Here is a 19,355-nt window from a genome sequence, read left to right as displayed (position 1 = left end):
CCATTTCAAAGTCTGAGTGTCGATTTTTCCACCCCATATATAATGAAAAATACCAATTCACCATATATATCCATATTAAATGTGAACCCCGAATCCTAATTTCTCTACTTGAGTATGTTCCCTACTAAGACTAGTGTGATGAGTAGGTTGATGTGGAAACTAATGTGGAATGGTAGAGGGAATTTGGAATGTTAACTTTTGGGAAAAATTTGGAAATTTGGCTAAGTATAGAATTTTGTGTGTTGATGCGTTGGAACAATGGTTGGTGAAGGCATGCGACTAAAGAAGGAAAAAGGAGATAATGCGTTGGAAGGCACACGAGTAGGTGAGGCATAGGCAGCCCATGCGTCGAGCAGCCTCGACCAGCGCCCATGCAGCCGAGCGAGCGAGCGATGGCCAGCATACGCCGTACGCCCATGCGTCAAAGTAGCACGCCTATGCGCTGAAGCACCCGGCCAAGCATCAAGGTGCCGCGTGCAGCCCATGCGGCCAAGCACGTCCAATGCGTCGAGCGGCCAACGCGCCCATGCGTCGAGCGACCAGCCTATGCAGCGCGCCTATGCATTGGTGGCCAGCACCATGCGCCCATGCCAAGCAAGCCATGCGATGCTACCTAGTGAGCCATGCGTCGAGGATGGACGGTCACCCTATGTGTTGGTGATGGTTAGCTTCTTGCTTTGGCTAAGTTGAATTGTAATGAGAGTGAATTGGCTTGCTATGCGTTGATGATAGGCTATGCATTGAGTATGGATTATGTGTTGAACATCCAAGAGTTGGACGCATACAAAGGATGAGATCAGTAGAAGAACATCATCAAAACCATGTGTCTTCTTAGGAGGAAATCCTTAAGCCTTAAGAATTTGAGGTGGTGGCATCAGATTGGAGGCTCATGCGTTGGCAACGTGGGAGGAAGACACTTAGCTTGCGATGATCACAATATTGTGTTGATGAGGTGAGAAAGAGACACTTGGCCATGCAGCCAAGTAGGTGGTGTCAACTCTGAAGAAGGTTTGGATGCCTATAAATAGGACAAAAAGACTTCATTTTTAGATCACAATTCAGAAAGTGAGCAAACCTTGTGTTGGAGCCAAATCCATGCGTTAGTCATAGAGGACGCATTGGACAGTAAGGTCTGAAGAGGACACATTAAATTGGGACGAGGAGTTCTCCCAATTTACTCGTACATTTAGAGTGATTTTAAAACCGCCTAAAAGGTCTGAGAGTCTAGTTTTCAAGGTAGGGTTGCCGGAGGAAAAGCTCAAAGGGGTCGGGCTGGAAACTGAGAAGAAGACAGAAGGGTCAGGCTATCAGATCAGTTTGGGCCAGTCTTGAAGATTCTGTGATTTCGGTCAAATCACAAGGAGTTATGAGTTCAAATTTTAGGGTAATCTTCCTGAGACATTTTAGAATATGTTTATAGAAGGAAGTATCTCAAAATAAGATTTAGAACTATGAGTAATTTGAGTTGTAAGTTGAATCTAGATTCTAGGGGTGAAAAGGGAGCCTGAGGTAGAAAAGGGAGTTACTAAAGTAAAAAGCTCTTAAGCAATCAAGGTGAGTGGCTAAAACGTTTTGACTAAAACATTCTCTTAAAATATTTGATTACAACGTGTTATGGAAAGCATGTTTTAAAGAAGATTATTCTCATGCCAGCTAGTTTTACAAAGTAATTTCCAAGCAAACTATGAATTATGTTTTAAACGCATGCATGTGTGAGAAATTGTTGAAAAACGATTTATATGTGTTAGATATACTTAGCATGCATTAGTATCTTTAAAGCCATGTTTTTATATGTGTTATACTTTACATGCTTTAAAGAGAAAGTCATTTATGACTAGTTTTACTTAAAACGTGATATCGAAGGACATTTGAGAAGGTATCCGCCCAACTAGATACTGAAGGACATTTGAGAAGGTATTTATTGGTATTGAAGGACGTTTGAGAAAGTACCAAACTAACTAGATACTGAAGGACGTTTGAGAAGGTATCTGAACAGAAGTACTTAAGGTATGACGGTATTAGTATGGCCACGTGCACGTAGGTAGTTAGAGTCAGAGATTGAGCAAAAGGGTTCTCTCTTGACTAGCAGTTGGTGTTGAGATTGTTTTATCCACAGTAAGGGTTATTCTCAACTGAGAAATAGTTTTACTGTTTTATGCTTAGAAAATGTTTATACTGCAGTACAAATACTATAGAAGCTTATATTTCAGTTAAACTCTTTATTGAGATTTTGCATGAGAATCAATTATCTTTCTTAAGTCACTCACTGGGCGCAAGCTCACCCCGTTTTCAAATGTTTTCTTCCCCCCTCCCCCTAGGTAGCAGTCAAATCCTTTGAAGATAGCTCTACATTTGCTCTGCCACTAAAGGATAAAGAGAATTGTAACCCGTCTGTTTAGGTGGTTACTGTTAATATTGAACACATATTACTGTTGTTCATATAGGGACTAGGGTTTTTAGGTTTTGGGGACTTGTAAATCTAGTGTTGTAGTGACTCTAAATATGTTATGTTTCTAAATAAATAAATTTTGGCCTAAAGATATTCCGCTGTATATAAGTTATGTTTTGGTATCAGAGTTATTCCGCAAGAGTTATTAGGCAGTAAGTATCAGCCAAAGGGTTAATAACTGCTGCAGTCACGCCTTTCTCTAGGCTAAGAAGGTAGTCTGGGGCGGGGTGTGACATTAAACCCATAAAATTTAAATGTGAAAGTTTCGATGAAATGTCTACATGTCAACAGGAATTTAATGTCATAATTATCAGACATAATAAATTTAGACGTGTCTTGTGTTGTTTTGTTGCATTTTAATTTTAAGATGTTTTAAGTTAAATTACTATATATATATAACAAGTTTTGAAAGACACATACTTTAAGTTTAATTTTATTTTATTTCTTAAGAGTTTTTTCTAAAGGATTTTTTTAGTGTGTATTTAATGATCAATTATAAGTTTAGAATTTGTAAAACCACATAACTCTTATAAAGGCATAAATAAATACAATTATTTTATTTAAACAACTTTGAGGAGCTATATGTTGTGTCATCATTTCATAGTTTCTTTTTAAGTTAGAAACTCAGAATTATAAAACATAAAGTATATCAATGCCAATTATTGTTAACTGTCATTTAAATCATATTGATGCACAAGAAATTAAATATAATAAATTGAACATCAAAATAATTAAATATAATAAATTTAACATCAAATGTCTTTTTATTCCCTTGTTTGTTTCGAGAAATATATCCATCAATTCTATTTTTATATTGAATATTTTCTGTTCGAGATGTCTAATCTATGGGCCTATATATCTATATCGATCTTGCTCATGGATTAATGAAAATATGCAAAGACTCTATTTACCTCAGTCATTTCTATGATTGATTTTTACGTATGTCATTTTCACTCCCTTTATTAGGATCCACCAACTCGAAATTATTTTGATAAAAACTAATTAAATTATTAAACCTGGACAATAATAAAATAACTTAACATATAAAACTTCATATTTAGTTTAATTATATATTAAAAAAAAAAGTAAAGTAAAGTCCATTTTGTAAACATTTGTTTCATTTTAGGTGTATAATAAAAAAAAATTGGAAAGATATATTTAACAAGGAATAATGATTAAAACGATTTACATAATTAATAGTAACCATAATTTATAGAAACATTTTGAAATTTAAAATGTTTTATCTTATTTTTTTTTTCATAATTAATAGTAACCATAATCTATAGAAACATTTTGAAATTTAAAATGTTTTATCTTATCTTTTTTTTTAAAAAAAAAATATTATGACATTATTATTTGGGTCCCATGTTCTTATTTTTATATAAAGACATTAATAATAAAAAATTTATAAAGGCATAAAACCTAGTATGAGAAAAGAAAATACTATACTTTGCTTGATCTGACTCGAAGATCAAGATCTATGGATGCATTTTGCTTTACTTAAAGGTTTATTGGTTTTTAAAATTCTTTTATTATTTGTCTCAACTATTATACTAAAAAAAAAACTAAATTAGAAAGATTAACTAGTATTTTTTTTTTTTTAAAAAAAGGACTAAATAAGAATGATATTTAAAGTTAAAAAACAGAAAGAAAAAAAGAAAAAAAATACTTCGCATGATACAAATTTAGAATTAAACAATATTAAATAATTTAACCATTTTTTTAAAAAAAAAGTAAGAAGAAGATATTTTTACATTGGGTAATTATTTTTAATGGTAAATCTACCGAAAATATTTTCAAGTATAGTAAAAGTCACTATCGTGATAAACTTCAATAGACTACCATAGACATCTATTAGTAGATGATAAATAACAATAGACATCTATCATACATTGATTGTGATATTTTGCCATATTTTGCTATATTCATAAATAAGTTGATTTATTTTCCTTTATTTAAAAAGAACCTTTTTCACATTTTATGAATATGCTTATTTAAGTAATAAATTAATTTAAATCTAAAACTTATTTAGGAGTACTATTAATGGAAATCTTTATTGTTATGTTTTTTTTAAAAGAAATATAGTTGGCTTAGTTATTTATGGAAGGGTAGTGTGATAAATTGGGGTGGTGCACGGGTGGCGTGGAATGAGGTGTGCTTGCCGTTAGGAGAGGGGGGTTGGGTGTGAAGCATGTGGCCTTTTGGAACCAGGCTGTTATTATGACGCTGCTCTGGCTTCTCTTAATTAAATCGGGGTCACTATGGGTGGCGTGGGTGGAGTATGTTTTGTGTGGACAGTCGTTGTGGGCTGTTCGGAATGAGGTTGGGAGGTCTTGGTGCTTGAGGGTTATCTTGCGAAGTAGAGATAGATTCAAGCATCTGGTTCGTTTGATGATTGGCAATGGTCGGTATTGTTTTGTTTGGTGGGATCTTTAGCTGTCGGGGGGCGCGATTTTGGATTCATACGAGTCTACGATGGTTCATGATGCAAGGAGTAGTTTGGAAGCGTAGTTGTCGGAGTTCTTGGATGGTGAGGGAGGTTGGAGGTGGCCTACAGTGTCTTGGGAGCTGCTTGAGATCCGGGGTCTTATCCAGACAGTGGGGTCTAAGGTGAGGGGAGAGGATTATTGGATTTTGGTGTCGGATGCTAGTGGTCGATTTTCTATCGCTAGTGCTTGGGAGAGTATATGTTCTCGTCGTCCTAGGATGTCTAGGGCTGGTATTTTGTGGGCGGGGGGTGGTATTCCGCGTCACTCCTTCTGTGCGTGGTTAGCGGTGAGGGACAGGTTGGGTACACAGGATTGGTTGAGGAGTTGGGGTGTGTTGTCAGGGGGGGTGTCTTCTGTGTGGGGAAGGTGTGGAGTCGCGGGATCATTTATTTTTTGAGTGTGGATTTGGGAGAGAGGTATGGTCTAGTGTGTTGCATCAGTTGGGTTCGACGCATCGGGTGGCTGGTTGGGATGTAGAGTTGAGTTGGATGTATTGTGTGGGGTCGGGTAAGGGGGGTGCGTAGTAAGTTGTTCCGTGTTTTCTGGTGTGCGTCCATATACTACATTTGGCAAGAGCGTAATCGGCGGCTACATGGAGGTCGATCGAGGTCGATGTCTGCTCTAGTTCACCTTATGGTCTCTACGGTTCGTGCTCGTGCTACTTCCTGGCGGGTTGACCTTCTTAGTCTTATCTAGTATGTGTACGGATGTTTTTTCCTTTTGAACTTTGCGTTGTTCTCTGTTTTGCTATAGCCACTAGTTTGTGGAGTTTTGGGTTATTTTCTCTACCTTTTTTCCTGGTGGTTTGCGAGTTTGTGTCTATGTGTTGGTTTTGTTCTAGTCTTATCCTGTTGGGTTTGTTGTGGTTTTGTTGCCTGTCTTTGCTTATGCTTTGTTACTTTGATGCCTTGATCCTGGGCTGTGGGATCCTCTTTGTTGTTGTATAATAATATCACCCATTCTAAAAAAAAAAATAATTGGCTTAATTAATCGTCAATAACAAAATGATTAAAATATTTCCAAATAAATTTTGGAATCCTACTTTGGTTCTTCCGTTACTTTAGTTTTATGATTATTTAATTTTTATTTTCCTGAATTTTCACACTTCTATCTAAGTTGATAACTTCGAATAAAACAAAAACATTTCAATTCTTATTTGTTAGCTTGAACTTTGATGTGGTGTTTTTTGTTTCTTTCTTTTTATTATTTTTTATAATTCAACCATTGTAGATCCATCAAACTGCTCATACTTGGTATTCTTATCTACTAAATTATACTTGAATTGGCACATATCGAGGTTTTTTTTTTATTTTATTTCTATTATTTTCGAACTATATAAAATACCTTAAACCTTTGAAGAAGTTTCAAAATTACTCTCTAAGTTTTGAAAAGTTGTATTTTAACTTTTGAAATTTGAAATACCTTAGATGATTTTTATTTAAAAATGATGATCAAGAGAATAAGCACACAACAATTTATGTGTAAAGTCATATGACGTAGCCTCAACACTATTCTTTTAAATTTGATATGAGAATCGGTGTAAAAATTAATTTTCTGAACAATATTGTAAATTAACTTGACAATATGTTTTTAGTCTAAAAGAATGGTAAACATCTATCTTAATTGTTAGGGAAAATGATTATTCTTATACTCTTGGAATCACCCAAATGACTCTCATACTATTAATTACTGGAGATAAAAAAGTCCTCACTTATATTATATCCACGATTATTTTCTTACCAAGCGAGTGAAACTTTGGTTGCACTTCCAATATTAATCTGCACCAATCTTCTCTTAGTTGAAATTGAGTTGCGAATGATGTTAGGTACACTTTTTTATTTTTACCATAAACTGTCATCTCAAATCTTTTATCCTAAAAAAATTGTTATATCGATTTTTGTTCTCGAAAAATTATGAAAACTTCATTTGTTGGAACAATTTCAAAGTTCAATTACTAAAACAAAACTTTTCAAAGTTATAGACACAATTACCTCATACTACAACATTTAGGGCTCAATTGGATTGCAATTATTATGTTATGGGTATAGATATTAAATATATGAGATTCAAATGTTTAGGTTTTAAACATCTGAGATAATTAATATCTATATTTGGATATGCACGATAATTAATATCTAGAAGTTAAATATGTGTGTTCAATTTACCAATTTTGTATATAGAAACCAAAATTAAATAATTACTTAATGAAATATAAGAGACCGATTATTATACTCATCAAATAAATTTAGTATTATTTAATTAATACAAATAAAATAAATAAATACTTTTATATTAAACCTTTATTAAAGATAATTAATTAATTAAAATTACTAAAAATAATTATAAAGTAATTAGAATATCGATAATCTTCCTAATAATAATTTCTAAAATAGGTAAGATAGATTTTAATTGTAAAGATATTAATTGAAATTTATTAGGTTTAATTAATATGTTTATATATATATATATATATATATTTTGAAGAGGTATTGTAATTAAAGTGTAGGGTAGGGGAATCAAACCTCAAACCACGAGATTGATAATATGAACATTATGCCAATTAAGCTACACTCTTGTTGGCTAATATGTTTATATTTAATAATTAATTAAAATTAATAATAATGAGTAATTAATATTATTTTATTAATTAATTAAGTTATATTTTTATTGGTCATCTCCGAGCCCACTGGAAGGAAGTCTCGCCAGAAGAAGGACGAAGAAGGAAAGAAGTCACGAAGGGTCTCATTTTCGAGTGTTTCCGGGCATTCAACGAATAATCTTAAATCTAGGCCGAACCACATGGAACTTTAAGCTGAAAATTTAAGGTAATATTGTTATCATCATTATAAGTAAGTTTGTAGAAGAAACTTTTACAAGATAAGGTGTGGGGTTTGAGTTACACATTTTGAAAATTAAACCTATAAATTTTTTAACAAGCAAGCAGTTTGTGGTTTATGGCCATTGAGGAAGATTTAAAGCTCCAGATCAAATCACAAGGAGTTTTACACTGGAATTTTAAGGTAACGTTGTAAAACACAATTCTGAGCATGTTTGAAAAGGAAATTTTCTTAAAATGAGTACTAGTTTTCGAGTTATTGACATTAGAAGTTGAGTCTGGAATTTGTTGGGTGAACAAGCAATTACTTACTAAATGTGGTAATTTGTAAAACCTGAACCTTACTTTTCCTTTTTAAATATGTTTATTGTTGAGTTTATTAAATTAAGGAGATTAAATATTTAAATTAGATTGAAATTGTGGGAAATGAGTAAAGGATAAATTTTGAAGAAGAAAAATGTTTAAGTATGGAAAACTTGGCTCTCGGGTATTTTTAAACTAGTCTTGCAAAAAGAAATTTTGGTTAAGTGTTGGTAGTGAAAAATGGTGGCTGAGCATCGAGTAAGCACAAGACGGGCATCGAGTACATGTCATTGAAAATTGAGTATGTGCCATCGAGGAAGGATCGTGTATCGAGTATGAGTAATCGAGGAAGAATCATCGTGCATCGAGCAAACCATCCAGCATCGAGTATCCCATCGAGCATCGAGTTTTTTCATCGAGTATTCTCCAGAATACCATTAGATTTTTCATCGAGTAATTACCAAATTACTATCGAGTATCGAGTTTTGCTCGAAACGTTTAACTTTAAACTTTTTTTTTAATCCAGACAGATGGCTTAATTTGGGCCCTTAATCTCCACTAGTGGGTGAAGTAGCTTAAGGAGGTTTCATGCAGGAGGTTGGGTGGTGGTATAAAAAAGAGAGGGAACTTCAAGAGCTTGATTTGGACAATTCCTTTAGGCAAATCAAACGATCTTGGTACCGTTGGAAAGCTCTGTGAGTCTAATTTCTGAAGTTGAGCCATTAGAAGAAAGTCTCGTTGGAAGAAGGCTGAAAAAGGATGGAAGTGGCGAAGGGTCTCATTTTCGGGCATTCGACGAAGAATCTTAGATCTATTGGGTTTTATATCCTAAAACTCATGGTTAGTAAACAATAGAACTTATTCTGAAAATTCAATAAAGTTGTTATTGAATATATTGTTTTTTAGAAATCCAATAAACCTAAGTCCCTTAACTATTACATGAGTACTTGAACTTTATGTGGAGACATACAAGCGGAATAGGTTCGAGTAAATAGTCAAAATAATCTATAGTATATGAATAAGGTTGGGTGCCTTATTCTGGTAACACTATTGGATGCGGCCTACTCTGTAGTTGTTGCAAAAAGTAGTAAGGTGCTACATATGAAGTGATCCTAATTCGTTCATGTTGGGACATGAGGAGTGGGGGCATCCTGTGCAAATGAGTTTTATGCAAGATCGGACCACGAAACCAGTCATTCTTACTTTATAACGTTGTTTATTGTTTAAGACTGACTATTTCAAAGCGATGACCTAGGTAACTTGACCTTAATCTTGAGCTAACTATGAACTCTTGTTTGTTCGGGATTATCCTTTAATTTACAAACGGTGAGAGTAGACCAACTGCCTCTGCTCAATAAGCTTACCATTTTGGGGATAAGACCGGATGAATAGCTGGGGACATAGGGTGCAAAACGAAATTAACTCCTACCCGATTAGGTTAGTAGAGAGGTTGTTTCCTTTAAGTGCTGATTTTGGGTCTAGAATAAGAGACCTCACCCTCTCATTGGCCTGAGAAGGTTTCGATTTGTTGATTGGATTACAAAATCAATTGTTCATTAGAGGATCAGTGGGACTTAAGGAACAAAAGGTAATTTCGGGGGTAAAACAGAGATTTGTCCCAACCGTTATTTCGAGCAACCTGTAAAGGGTTAACTTACTAATAATGATTATATCAAGTGGACATAATATATTTACAGTGAGGGGAGTTCAACTATAGGGTTTAGTAGAATCACCCATTAGTTAACGAATGGGGGTTAGATCGGTCTGATGAGTTTAGTCGATTAATCTCGGATCGTTGGAGCCTATGATCTGTAGGTCCGCGAGGTCCCCCTACTAGCTCGTAAATGGATTAGCTCTAGAGTAGCGTGATAGGTTAATTTGAAGTGTTCAAATTAGAATTAAATGAAATTGGAGAAACAATATTTAAATATGATTTAAATATTTGAAGATGGAATTGTGTAAAAATTAATTTAATATTTGATATTAAATTAATTAGAATTATTTAAATTGTTTAAATAATTATTATTAATTTTATTAAGAAAATTAATTTATGAAATTAATTTTGTAAAATTAATAATATTTTCAATTTTATTAAATAAAATTGATTTATGAAATCAATTTATCAAAATTGAAAAAGAAGAAAAATCACAAAGTTGGAAAATTGGCATTTTCCATTCTCTTCATGAAGTAGCTCACTAACAACCCACTTCTTCAAACTTCATTAAACTTCAAGCATGAGCTGCATCTTATGCAGCAAATCTCTTTGCATGATAGTCTGCAATATATTGAAGAGATTAGAGTGTTTTGAAGTGAACGCAACCGAAAGAATTTCTCTGTAAAATTTGAGAGAAGAAGTTGTTCTTCATGTTGGGTTGGTGCTATGAGTTAATATCTAAATTTTCTTAATTCAGGCTTATTTTAAGTCCCACAACTTAATCTAGAGCCCCAAGAGGATAGTAACAAAGATCTTGGGGTGGACTACAACAAGATTCAGAGGAGATTTGCAGCTGAATTCGAGCTTAGAAGAAGTTCTTTAAAGGTATATCTTGAAACCCATTTATTTCTACTAAAACATGCTTTCATTTTTGCCAAAATTCATGAATTATAATGCTTATGGTTCCTGGTCATTTCTGCTGCACGATGGTATATTTCAACAAGATCTTGGCCGAACCACATAGAATTTCAAGCTGAAAATTTAAGGTAATATTGTTATCATCATTATAAGTAAGCTTATAGAATGAACTTTTGCAAGATAAGGTCTGTGTTTATTGTTGAGTTTATTAAAGTAAGGGGGTTAAATATTTAAGTTAGATTGGAATTGTAGGAAATGGTTAAAGAATAAGTTTTGAAGAAGGAAAATGTTTAAGTATGGGAAACTTGGCTCTCGGGTACTTTTAAGCTAGCCTTGTAAAAATGAATTTTGGTTAAGTGTTGATCGTGAAAAATGGTGGCTGAACATCGAGTAAGCACAAGGTAGGCATCGAGTAAATGCCATCGAGCATCGAGTATGTGCTATTGAGGAAGGATCGTGCATCGAGTATGAGCGATCGAGGAAGGATTGTACATCTAGTATGAACGATCGAGGAAGGATCGTGCATCGAGCAAGCCATCCATCATCGAGTATTCTCCAGAATACCATTAAATTTTCCATCAGGTAATTACCAAATTACCATCAAGTTTTCCATCGAGTATCGAGTTTTGCTCGAAACATTTAGCTTTAATTTTTTTTTTTTTAAATGTGGGCCCTTAATCTCCACTAGTGGGTGATGTGGTTTAAGGAGATTTCATGCAGAAGGCTGGGCGGTGGTATAAAAAGGAGAGGAAACTTCAAGAGCCGATTTGGATGATTCCTTCAGGAAAATCAGGCGATCTTGGTACCATTAGAAAGATCTGTGAGTCTAGTTTCTTAAGCCGAGCCACTGGAAAGAAGTCTTGTTGGTAGAAGGCTAGAGAAGGAATGAAGTGGCGAAGGGTCTCGTTTTTGAGCATTTTCGGGCGTTCAACGAAAAATCTTAGATCTAGGCCAAACCACATGGAATTTCAAGCTAAAAATTTAAGGCAGTTCGTGGTTTAGAGCCATTGAGGAAGATTTAAAGCCCCAAATCAAACTACAAGGAGTTTTACGCTGAAATTTTGAGGAGCAACGTCCACTGGGATAGCCTACCAAGCCTAAAGACCCGTGAGTAACTAAATGTCTTAAAGAATTTATATATAAAAGGTCATGCATTCCAAATGAATTTCATGCTAAGGTTTATGGGTTTTCCAAGCAACTAAAGTTTATACCTATGATTTTAAAGATTTCATAGCATTTCTTAAGCATGGTGTTTTAAGCTATTTAAATAAGTTTTATTAGTTCTAGTGCATGTCAATGCTGAAAGCTAAAGTATTGTAAAAGCTAAATATTTATATTTCGTGAAGCATGCGTGTCGAAATGTGACAATGCTCTTATGGTGAAAGCTAGGTAAATGCTATGCCTAAAGGTTTATTTACACATATTTTCTATGAATGGTACGATTCTAATAAGACGGATGTCGAAGGTATAGAAGGTATCCGAGGAAGTACCTAAGGTGTTGACGGTACTTAGTATACTCCACGTGTACGCAGGTAGTTCACTATGAGAGGTTGAAGTATGGGCCTCCTAGCCACAGTCATTATAATGGGATCGAAGTATGGATCTCATGGCCATGAATGGATGTTGGGAGCTTGAGCTACGAATGCTCGTTCTCAACTAAGGTTTGATAATATGTATGATTATGATGTTATGTTTAATGTATGTTACTATGTAAGTTGCTTTAGACTAATTTAAACATGTTTACATGTTTAATATGTGTATGAAAGGCACGAGACAAACTGTTTTTCTATGAGTTACTCATTGGGCAACCAACTCAACGTTTTCAAATATTTTTCTTTTTTTTCAGGCAGCAGTCGGATTCTCCGAGGTTGAACTCGTTGCTGATTGCCACTCAAGACTCGGCTAGGAAGGAGAAAGTTTAAGTTAAAGCTTGTAATTAATGTACACATGTTTGTGAAAGAAGTATGGGACTAATGAAATTGTTCTGGGACCCATATATTTGTTCTTGTGTTATTTTGTTAGATGTATATTTTGTTGTCACTTCTGAATTTGTAAGTAAGTTGCTTTTGTTGGTTCAAGTTATAGATTATTGTGCTACTAAGTTTTCATTGCTTAACAAGGTTTTAAGCAGGTCTATAGTTAAGTTAGGCAGTAAGTGCTAGTGGGTAGGTCGGTAACTGCTGCCGTCACATCCCCTTACGAGTTAAGAGGGTAATTTGGGAGGGGATTTGACAAGTTGTCGAAAATTTAATTAACTTACACTATTTGTTAAGATTTCATTTTAAAAACTATTAATGCATATTTTTCATAAGTGTGTAAAACTTCCTTAAATACATAAATTGACATGAGAGAGCTAGAATTAAAAAGAAAAATCAACTTAATATTCGAGAGAGCTAGAATAAAAAAAATAACGATTTTTTCATTAATATAAGTAAATTATTATTATTATTATTATTTTGTTATTGTTGAATTTTCACTATGTATTTCAAAAAAATAAAAATAAAAAAATTAAGGGTGTATTTGGTGCGTGATAAAAGTAGAGAGTTGAGTTGAGTTGGTAATTATTATCGTTAAATTATCTGGGGAGTTAAATTGTCTGTGTTTGTTTGCAGAGTTAAGTTGAGTTGATAATTATTGTTTGTGTTTGTTGTGCATAGTTGAGTTGGGGATCTAATGCAGTTTTTTGTGGATGAGATTAGTTCTATTTTTTTCTGTTTGTTTTTTATTTCATTCTTTTATTTTTTTAGTTTTATACTTTGCTATTGTTGATTAATTTTCAAATATACACGTATTTTCTCAAATCATGTATGACATAAATTGGACAATCTCAATTTTTTTTCTCAATTTGTAGAACATAATAGATTATGTTTCATATATTATTTTCAAAAATTGTAATAATTCTAATTCTCTTCAATCGGTAAAACATACCAACAAAATATATTTCCTTAATTAATTGGTATATTGTATATTGTATGTATATATATTGAATGTATGCATATATATTGAAGGTAATTATCCCAATTACTAATTGGTATATTGTATGTATATATATTGAATCTTGCTAACTTAACTTTATTATTTCACATATTATACAGTTTATTTTTATATAATATGAATATATATTTAGAATTGAAATTGTACATAGGATAATTACCTTTCATTTGATTATGATGGTGAGAATGTGATGTAGTACAATAACATTTTTCATAAGATCACAAAAATAATATGAACCGACCGAACATGTGGCCGTTTCCAAAAAAAAAATCACAAAATATATGTTCTTTTCGATACTTATAATATCCGTGTCATAATACAAATACAAAAATTACATGTCATGACGTATGAAAAAAAAAAAAAAGAAAAAGAATCAGATCTGGATCCAAACGGCAAAGATGAGGGAAGAGAGAAAGAAATGAAAATAGAATCTAAAGGTTTGATGATAAAAAAAAAAAAACAGATTTGGATCCAAACAGGCAAACATGAGGGAAGAGAGAAAGAAATGAAAATATATTGATTTTTAGAGCCAGTTTTGAGGGGATAAAAAATGAAAATTTTGAGTGAGTAAAAAATGTGGTTTTAATAATCCATAGGTTTTTTTTATGGGCACAAACATGGATAATAAATACCCATTCAACTCAATAACTCATACCCATTTATCAAACACCTCCTAAGTAAAAAGTTGTCCCGTTACTTTTAGGATAATTTGGAAAGAAGAATACTTTTATTTGGGTGATTTTAAATTAAATTAAGTGAAAATAGTTATAAATCGTTAATAAAAGAGTCTAACCTCATTTACTTATAAAAGTTTATGATTTAAATTGATAAATTTATTAGTTTGAGGTTTTTATTAATATAATCCAAAAATTTAGATGTATAAATGTGTTTCGTTTTAAAAAAAAAATGACTTTATTTAATAATAAAGTTTTTTTTGGCAAGCAGAAATCTTAAACTAGCATGTACCACTCCACTATTTTTTTTAAAAATTGTATTACAAGCAGGAAATTCACTAAATATAAAAAGCTAAATCATCAAAGAAATACTCATCAACTTTGTTTTGTTTTCTTTTTAAATACATCTATTTTTTTTTCAAAAGTTATAATATTATATTTTAAATAAAAATATTTAAAATATTGGACAGAAAAATTGACACAGTGGTGACTTGAAGAGACATATTAGTGACTAAAACAGTTATTTGGATTAAGCTTGAAAGAACGACGTTCAAACATGTAACTTTTCATTCAATATTCTAACAAATTGTTCACTATAAGAATAGTTTCGAGACATTTATGAACGATCGAGGACTATATTGTAACTTTAAAAAAAAATAAAGGGCATTTCAGAGTAGTTTTTTTACAATTTAGATAAAATAAATATCAAATTATCATTTTAGTCCTTATATTTTGAAATTGGTTATATTTTAGTTCATATACTTTCACTTAAAATTTATAGTAACAAAAGCTAAAAATAGAGCAATTAAAAGGACGGAGAGTAAAATAGAATAAACTTTTAACCTAAGGTAAAATAAACCCAAAATATGGAGAGAGATAATAAATAAAAGATAAGGTAAAAAATAGTATTATTTATTGTAATGAGAAAACATGTGGAAAAGAAGAAAAAGAAAAATGAAAAAAAAAAAAAAAAAAGTAGGTCAATCAGACGGTTAAGATGGAAATGGAAGACGAAAGATAAAATATAAATGAAGCAGAGGAAAAAAACCCTTGGCCCTTGGCATTTCCAATACAGTTACCACTAACCTCGATTTCTCTTCCCCATGATTCGCTTCTTTCCTTTTCTACTACATAATACATATGCCTTAAGCTTTTCTCATTCTCTAATGGCTTCTCTCGCGCCTAAACATTTTCCCTCCTTCTGAAACCCACCCATTTCCCTCCACCACCCTCCGGCGGCGCCCATGATGCTGCTCGCTGACCCCGCCGCTCCCCTCGGCGGCTCTGTCGTCGTCGTCGGGGTCAAAATGGATTCCCAGAGTCGCGAATTGCTCACTTGGGCGCTTGTTAAAGTCGCTCAGCCTGGGGATTGCGTCATTGCTCTTCATGTCCTCGATTCTGCCGCTGGTAATTGTTTGTTTCTCGACCTTGATTCCGTGGTTTGTGTTTTCTTTGTGCTGAGTGTGGAGTTTTTGTTTTTGTTTTTGTTGTAGTTCCTGAGGGAAAATCGAGTTTGCTTTCTCTTGTGAAGTCGTTTGACTCTGTGTTGTCCGCTTACGAAGGATTCTGCAACCTGAAGCAGGTAAGAATGTCTGTGAATCGAGAGTATCTTTTGGTTTTTGCTGAGGATTTGAGCGTGGAATTGTTATTTGTTTAGGTTGATTTGAAGCTCAAGGTCTGCCGAGGCTCGCCGGTTCGGAAAATCATTAGACGGGAAGTGGATTCTTACGGCGAGGCTTCACTAATTCTTGGTACTTCTAAAACTCACCATAGAATCCGTTCGTCGGCCTCGGTTGCTAAGTACTGCGCTAGAAAATTGTCGAGCAGATTCAGTGTTTTGGCTGTTAATAATGGCAAAGTTATTTTCCAGAGATTAGCGACTTTCCCGAATAAAGGCCAGTCTCGAGGTTGCAATTATTTCACTTTTTTACTTTTATTTTGCTTTTAGGCTGTGAATTCTTGTTTTGTGCTTAGGTCATGATTTTTCCCTCCTTTTCTTTTGCCTAACTGAGCAGACAAGGATGGGGACAAGAATTGTGCTGCCATTGTAGAAGTAACTAATGAAACAAAAGCTGTTGGGTTGGCTACAAACTTTATCGATAGTCATCGTTGTTTACAGAAATCTGACTCTGGTTGTAATGACAAAACGGAGAGGGACTGTGTTGAGGGTGCTCCATCTTTGCTTGAACGGAACGATTCGGGAATCGATTTGGTGGATGAGTTACCCGAGGACAATGATGTGGAGAATTCATTGGCTTTGGTACCATTTCATAAGCCTCAGGGAATTGTGAAGTCGAATTCCATTGTGAGCCGAGAATCGTCGCATTGGAAATCGAGTTGGCCACTTCTGCGACGGATCTTTTTGTCGAAGCACCAGGCAGAGAAATCTTCAAAGAAATTGTCGACATTCCAAGGTGTATTGCACATACCAAGCTTCCAGTCGTCCTCAGCTTTGGTTTATCCAGATCAGAAACAGAACAGTTCTGATCAGGATCAGGGTTCCACCATTGATGGAGATTGTGGGGCAATTGTGCCATATGGGTCCAGCCACATTTGGGAGAGCCTTCCTAAAGAGGTATTGGATTTGAAGGATAAATGCTCATCCACCTGCAGATTGTTTACTTATGAGGAACTTTTATCGGCAACTTCTAATTTTATGCCTGGTTCGTGTCTATCTTTTCTCAACTTTCTATCCTCATTATTTTGGCATTGGATGATTCTCTAACAAGTATTTATGTATGTGTCTTTTAGAGAATTTGGTTGGTAAAGGAGGTAGTAGCTATGTTTACCGAGGGCTTCTTCCCGATGGCAAGGAAATTGCTGTCAAAATTTTGAAGCCATCCGAGAATGTGCTAAAGGAGTTTGTTCAGGAAGTTGGGATCATTGCGACTTCAACTCATAAGAATATTATATCTTTAATAGGTTTTTGTTTGGAGGACAATAATTTACTGTTGGTCTATGATTTTCTTTCAAGAGGAAGTATGGAAGAAAATCTTCATGGTAAAGATCTGTACTATTTTTGAAGAAGACTAGTTTGATTTTTGTTAACTATATTCTCACAATCAACTTGCTGTTTCCTTTAAGGTTGTAAGAAGGATGTGGATTCATTTGGTTGGCAAGAGAGGTTTAAGGTTGCAGTTGGTGTTGCTGAAGCACTAGACTATCTACACAATTGCAGGGACGAACCTGTGATACACCGAGATGTGAAGTCCTCTAACATTCTGCTTTCAGAGAAATTCGAACCACAGGTTTCATGACATGTTCCTTTTTGTATGTAGTATCTTTCAAAGGGTTCCTCTATCTGATTACTACAGATTATGTTTTACCGTTTCAGCTTTCCGATTTTGGGCTTGCTAGTTGGGCATCATCGTGCTTTCAAATCACCTGTACTGACGTAGCTGGAACGTTCGGGTATGCAGTTCTTCTCCGCTACTTAAATGTTACATAGCTTATGTTTTTATTCATTTTTATCAAGCTTTTGATATTCTTAAACGTGATATTTGATAATGTATTGTTTTGAGCATGCTTCATTCCTTTATGACAGTTACTTGGCTCCTGAGTATTTCATGCACGGCAAAGTGAGTGACAAAATCGATGTCTACGCATTTGGTGTGGTACTCCTTGAACTACTTTCAGGTAGAAAACCAATCAGCAACAATTGTCCCAAGGGGCAGGAGAGCCTTGTCATGTGGGTGAGTGTCGACTTTTCTACCATTAGCATTCATTACAATCCAGGTCGGGACAGCGTGTAGGAGTTGTCATGAAGTCAATTCTTCTGAACTTTGTTCAAAACTTGTGTATGGAACTGATGTAACATATGTAATACAGGCAAAGCCAATTTTGACGGAAGGCAAAGTTTCACAATTACTAGATCCAAGCCTAGGCAGTGATTACAACCATGATCAAATAGGTCGAATGATTTTGGCTGCTACCCTTTGTATCAGACGAGCACCGAGACTCCGCCCTCAAATCAGCCTGGTAAGTTGACAACTAAATGCGCAACCCCTTCAGCATTTTCCATCTTCAATGGTTGTCAGTGTCATCAATGTTGTTTTCCCTTTCCCCTATTCATTTATTTTATTAAAAAAACTGCAGGTATTGAAACTTCTCCAAGGCGACGAGGAAATAACAACATGGGCAAGACAACAAATCGATGAATTGGACGAATTGGATGCAAGTGATGGAGAACCTCTACCTACTAACATCCAATCACACCTAAACCTGGCTTTACTTGGGTTGGAGGATGACTCACTTTCTGTTGGCAGTGGAATACAAAGCGTCTCCATAGAGGACTACTTGCAGGGCAGATGCAGCCGCTCTTCAAGCTTTAACTAGAAATTGCTCACACTATCAATCAAATCAATAGGACTTTCAGCCAAATCTTAGGTATTAACATCTTCCACCTTCCTTCTGTTTTTTATTCTTGAAACTGGGTCTTGGTAGAGAGGTTGTCCAGGGAAAGAGGTTTGCCCCCTCCTTGACTTGGTAGTTAGCTTGAAGGGCCTTTTTTTCTTTTTTGAAATCTTTGTATTGATTGAAATTGAATGGCTGATGTTGATTGAAAATTGTGGGTTTGAATTAAAGGGAGATGATGTGAAAGGCCATGTGTAGATATCACGCTACTTATTTCTGAATTTATTGTGAAGTTCTAAGCTGATGTACTCTGAGAAGTTAAAAAATTCCTGCCTGGGGATCTCTTTCTTCTTGTTTAGTGAATTTAGCTTTATGAGAACCAATTTAAAGGAAAGGAATGGGTGGTGTGTATTTAGGATTTAGTCAAAAAAAGGCAGCAGCAGCCCATATGATGACGGTGGCTGTGAATGTAAAATAGTGATTTCAGTGAAAGTGTATAAAGTGTCAAATTAATTTTAGAATCTTTTCGAGTATTATATCTAATCCATCATCAACAACTCCATTAAATTGACACTTTATACACTTAATAAAAATATGAATTAATTTATGTATCTTTTTCTCTGTGGTTCTTGTTGTTGTAAGTAAGGCTATGCCCCGATGAGAATGAGTCTCAAGTTGACCTTTC

General features: G+C 34.4%; 1 protein-coding gene across 2 annotated transcripts; it reads left to right on the top strand.

Moving 5' to 3' along the window:
• The first annotated feature begins 15,369 nt into the window (after positions 1 to 15,369).
• LOC120088821 (protein kinase STUNTED-like) lies at positions 15,370 to 19,206 on the top strand. 2 transcript variants are annotated; one of them, XM_090305586.1, is made up of 10 exons: positions 15,370 to 15,724; positions 15,811 to 15,899; positions 15,975 to 16,212; positions 16,333 to 16,980; positions 17,069 to 17,317; positions 17,402 to 17,565; positions 17,652 to 17,728; positions 17,862 to 18,009; positions 18,146 to 18,295; positions 18,413 to 19,206. In XM_090305586.1, the coding sequence occupies exons 1-10, from the start codon at positions 15,562 to 15,564 to the stop codon at positions 18,650 to 18,652; spliced, it is 2,166 nt and encodes a 721-aa protein (XP_090161712.1). In that variant the 5' UTR covers positions 15,370 to 15,561; the 3' UTR covers positions 18,653 to 19,206. The 2 variants fall into 2 exon arrangements, with proteins under 2 accessions (XP_090161712.1, XP_038902194.1); XM_039046266.2 differs by having other exon boundaries at positions 15,975 to 16,224.
• The last annotated feature ends 149 nt before the right edge of the window (positions 19,207 to 19,355 follow it).

This window comes from Benincasa hispida, chromosome 10, assembly GCF_027475165.1.
Source record: "Benincasa hispida cultivar pf3 chromosome 10, pf3_genome.v1.1, whole genome shotgun sequence".
NCBI lineage: Eukaryota > Viridiplantae > Streptophyta > Magnoliopsida > Cucurbitales > Cucurbitaceae > Benincasa > Benincasa hispida.
This window is presented reverse-complemented; position numbering and strand designations above follow the sequence as displayed.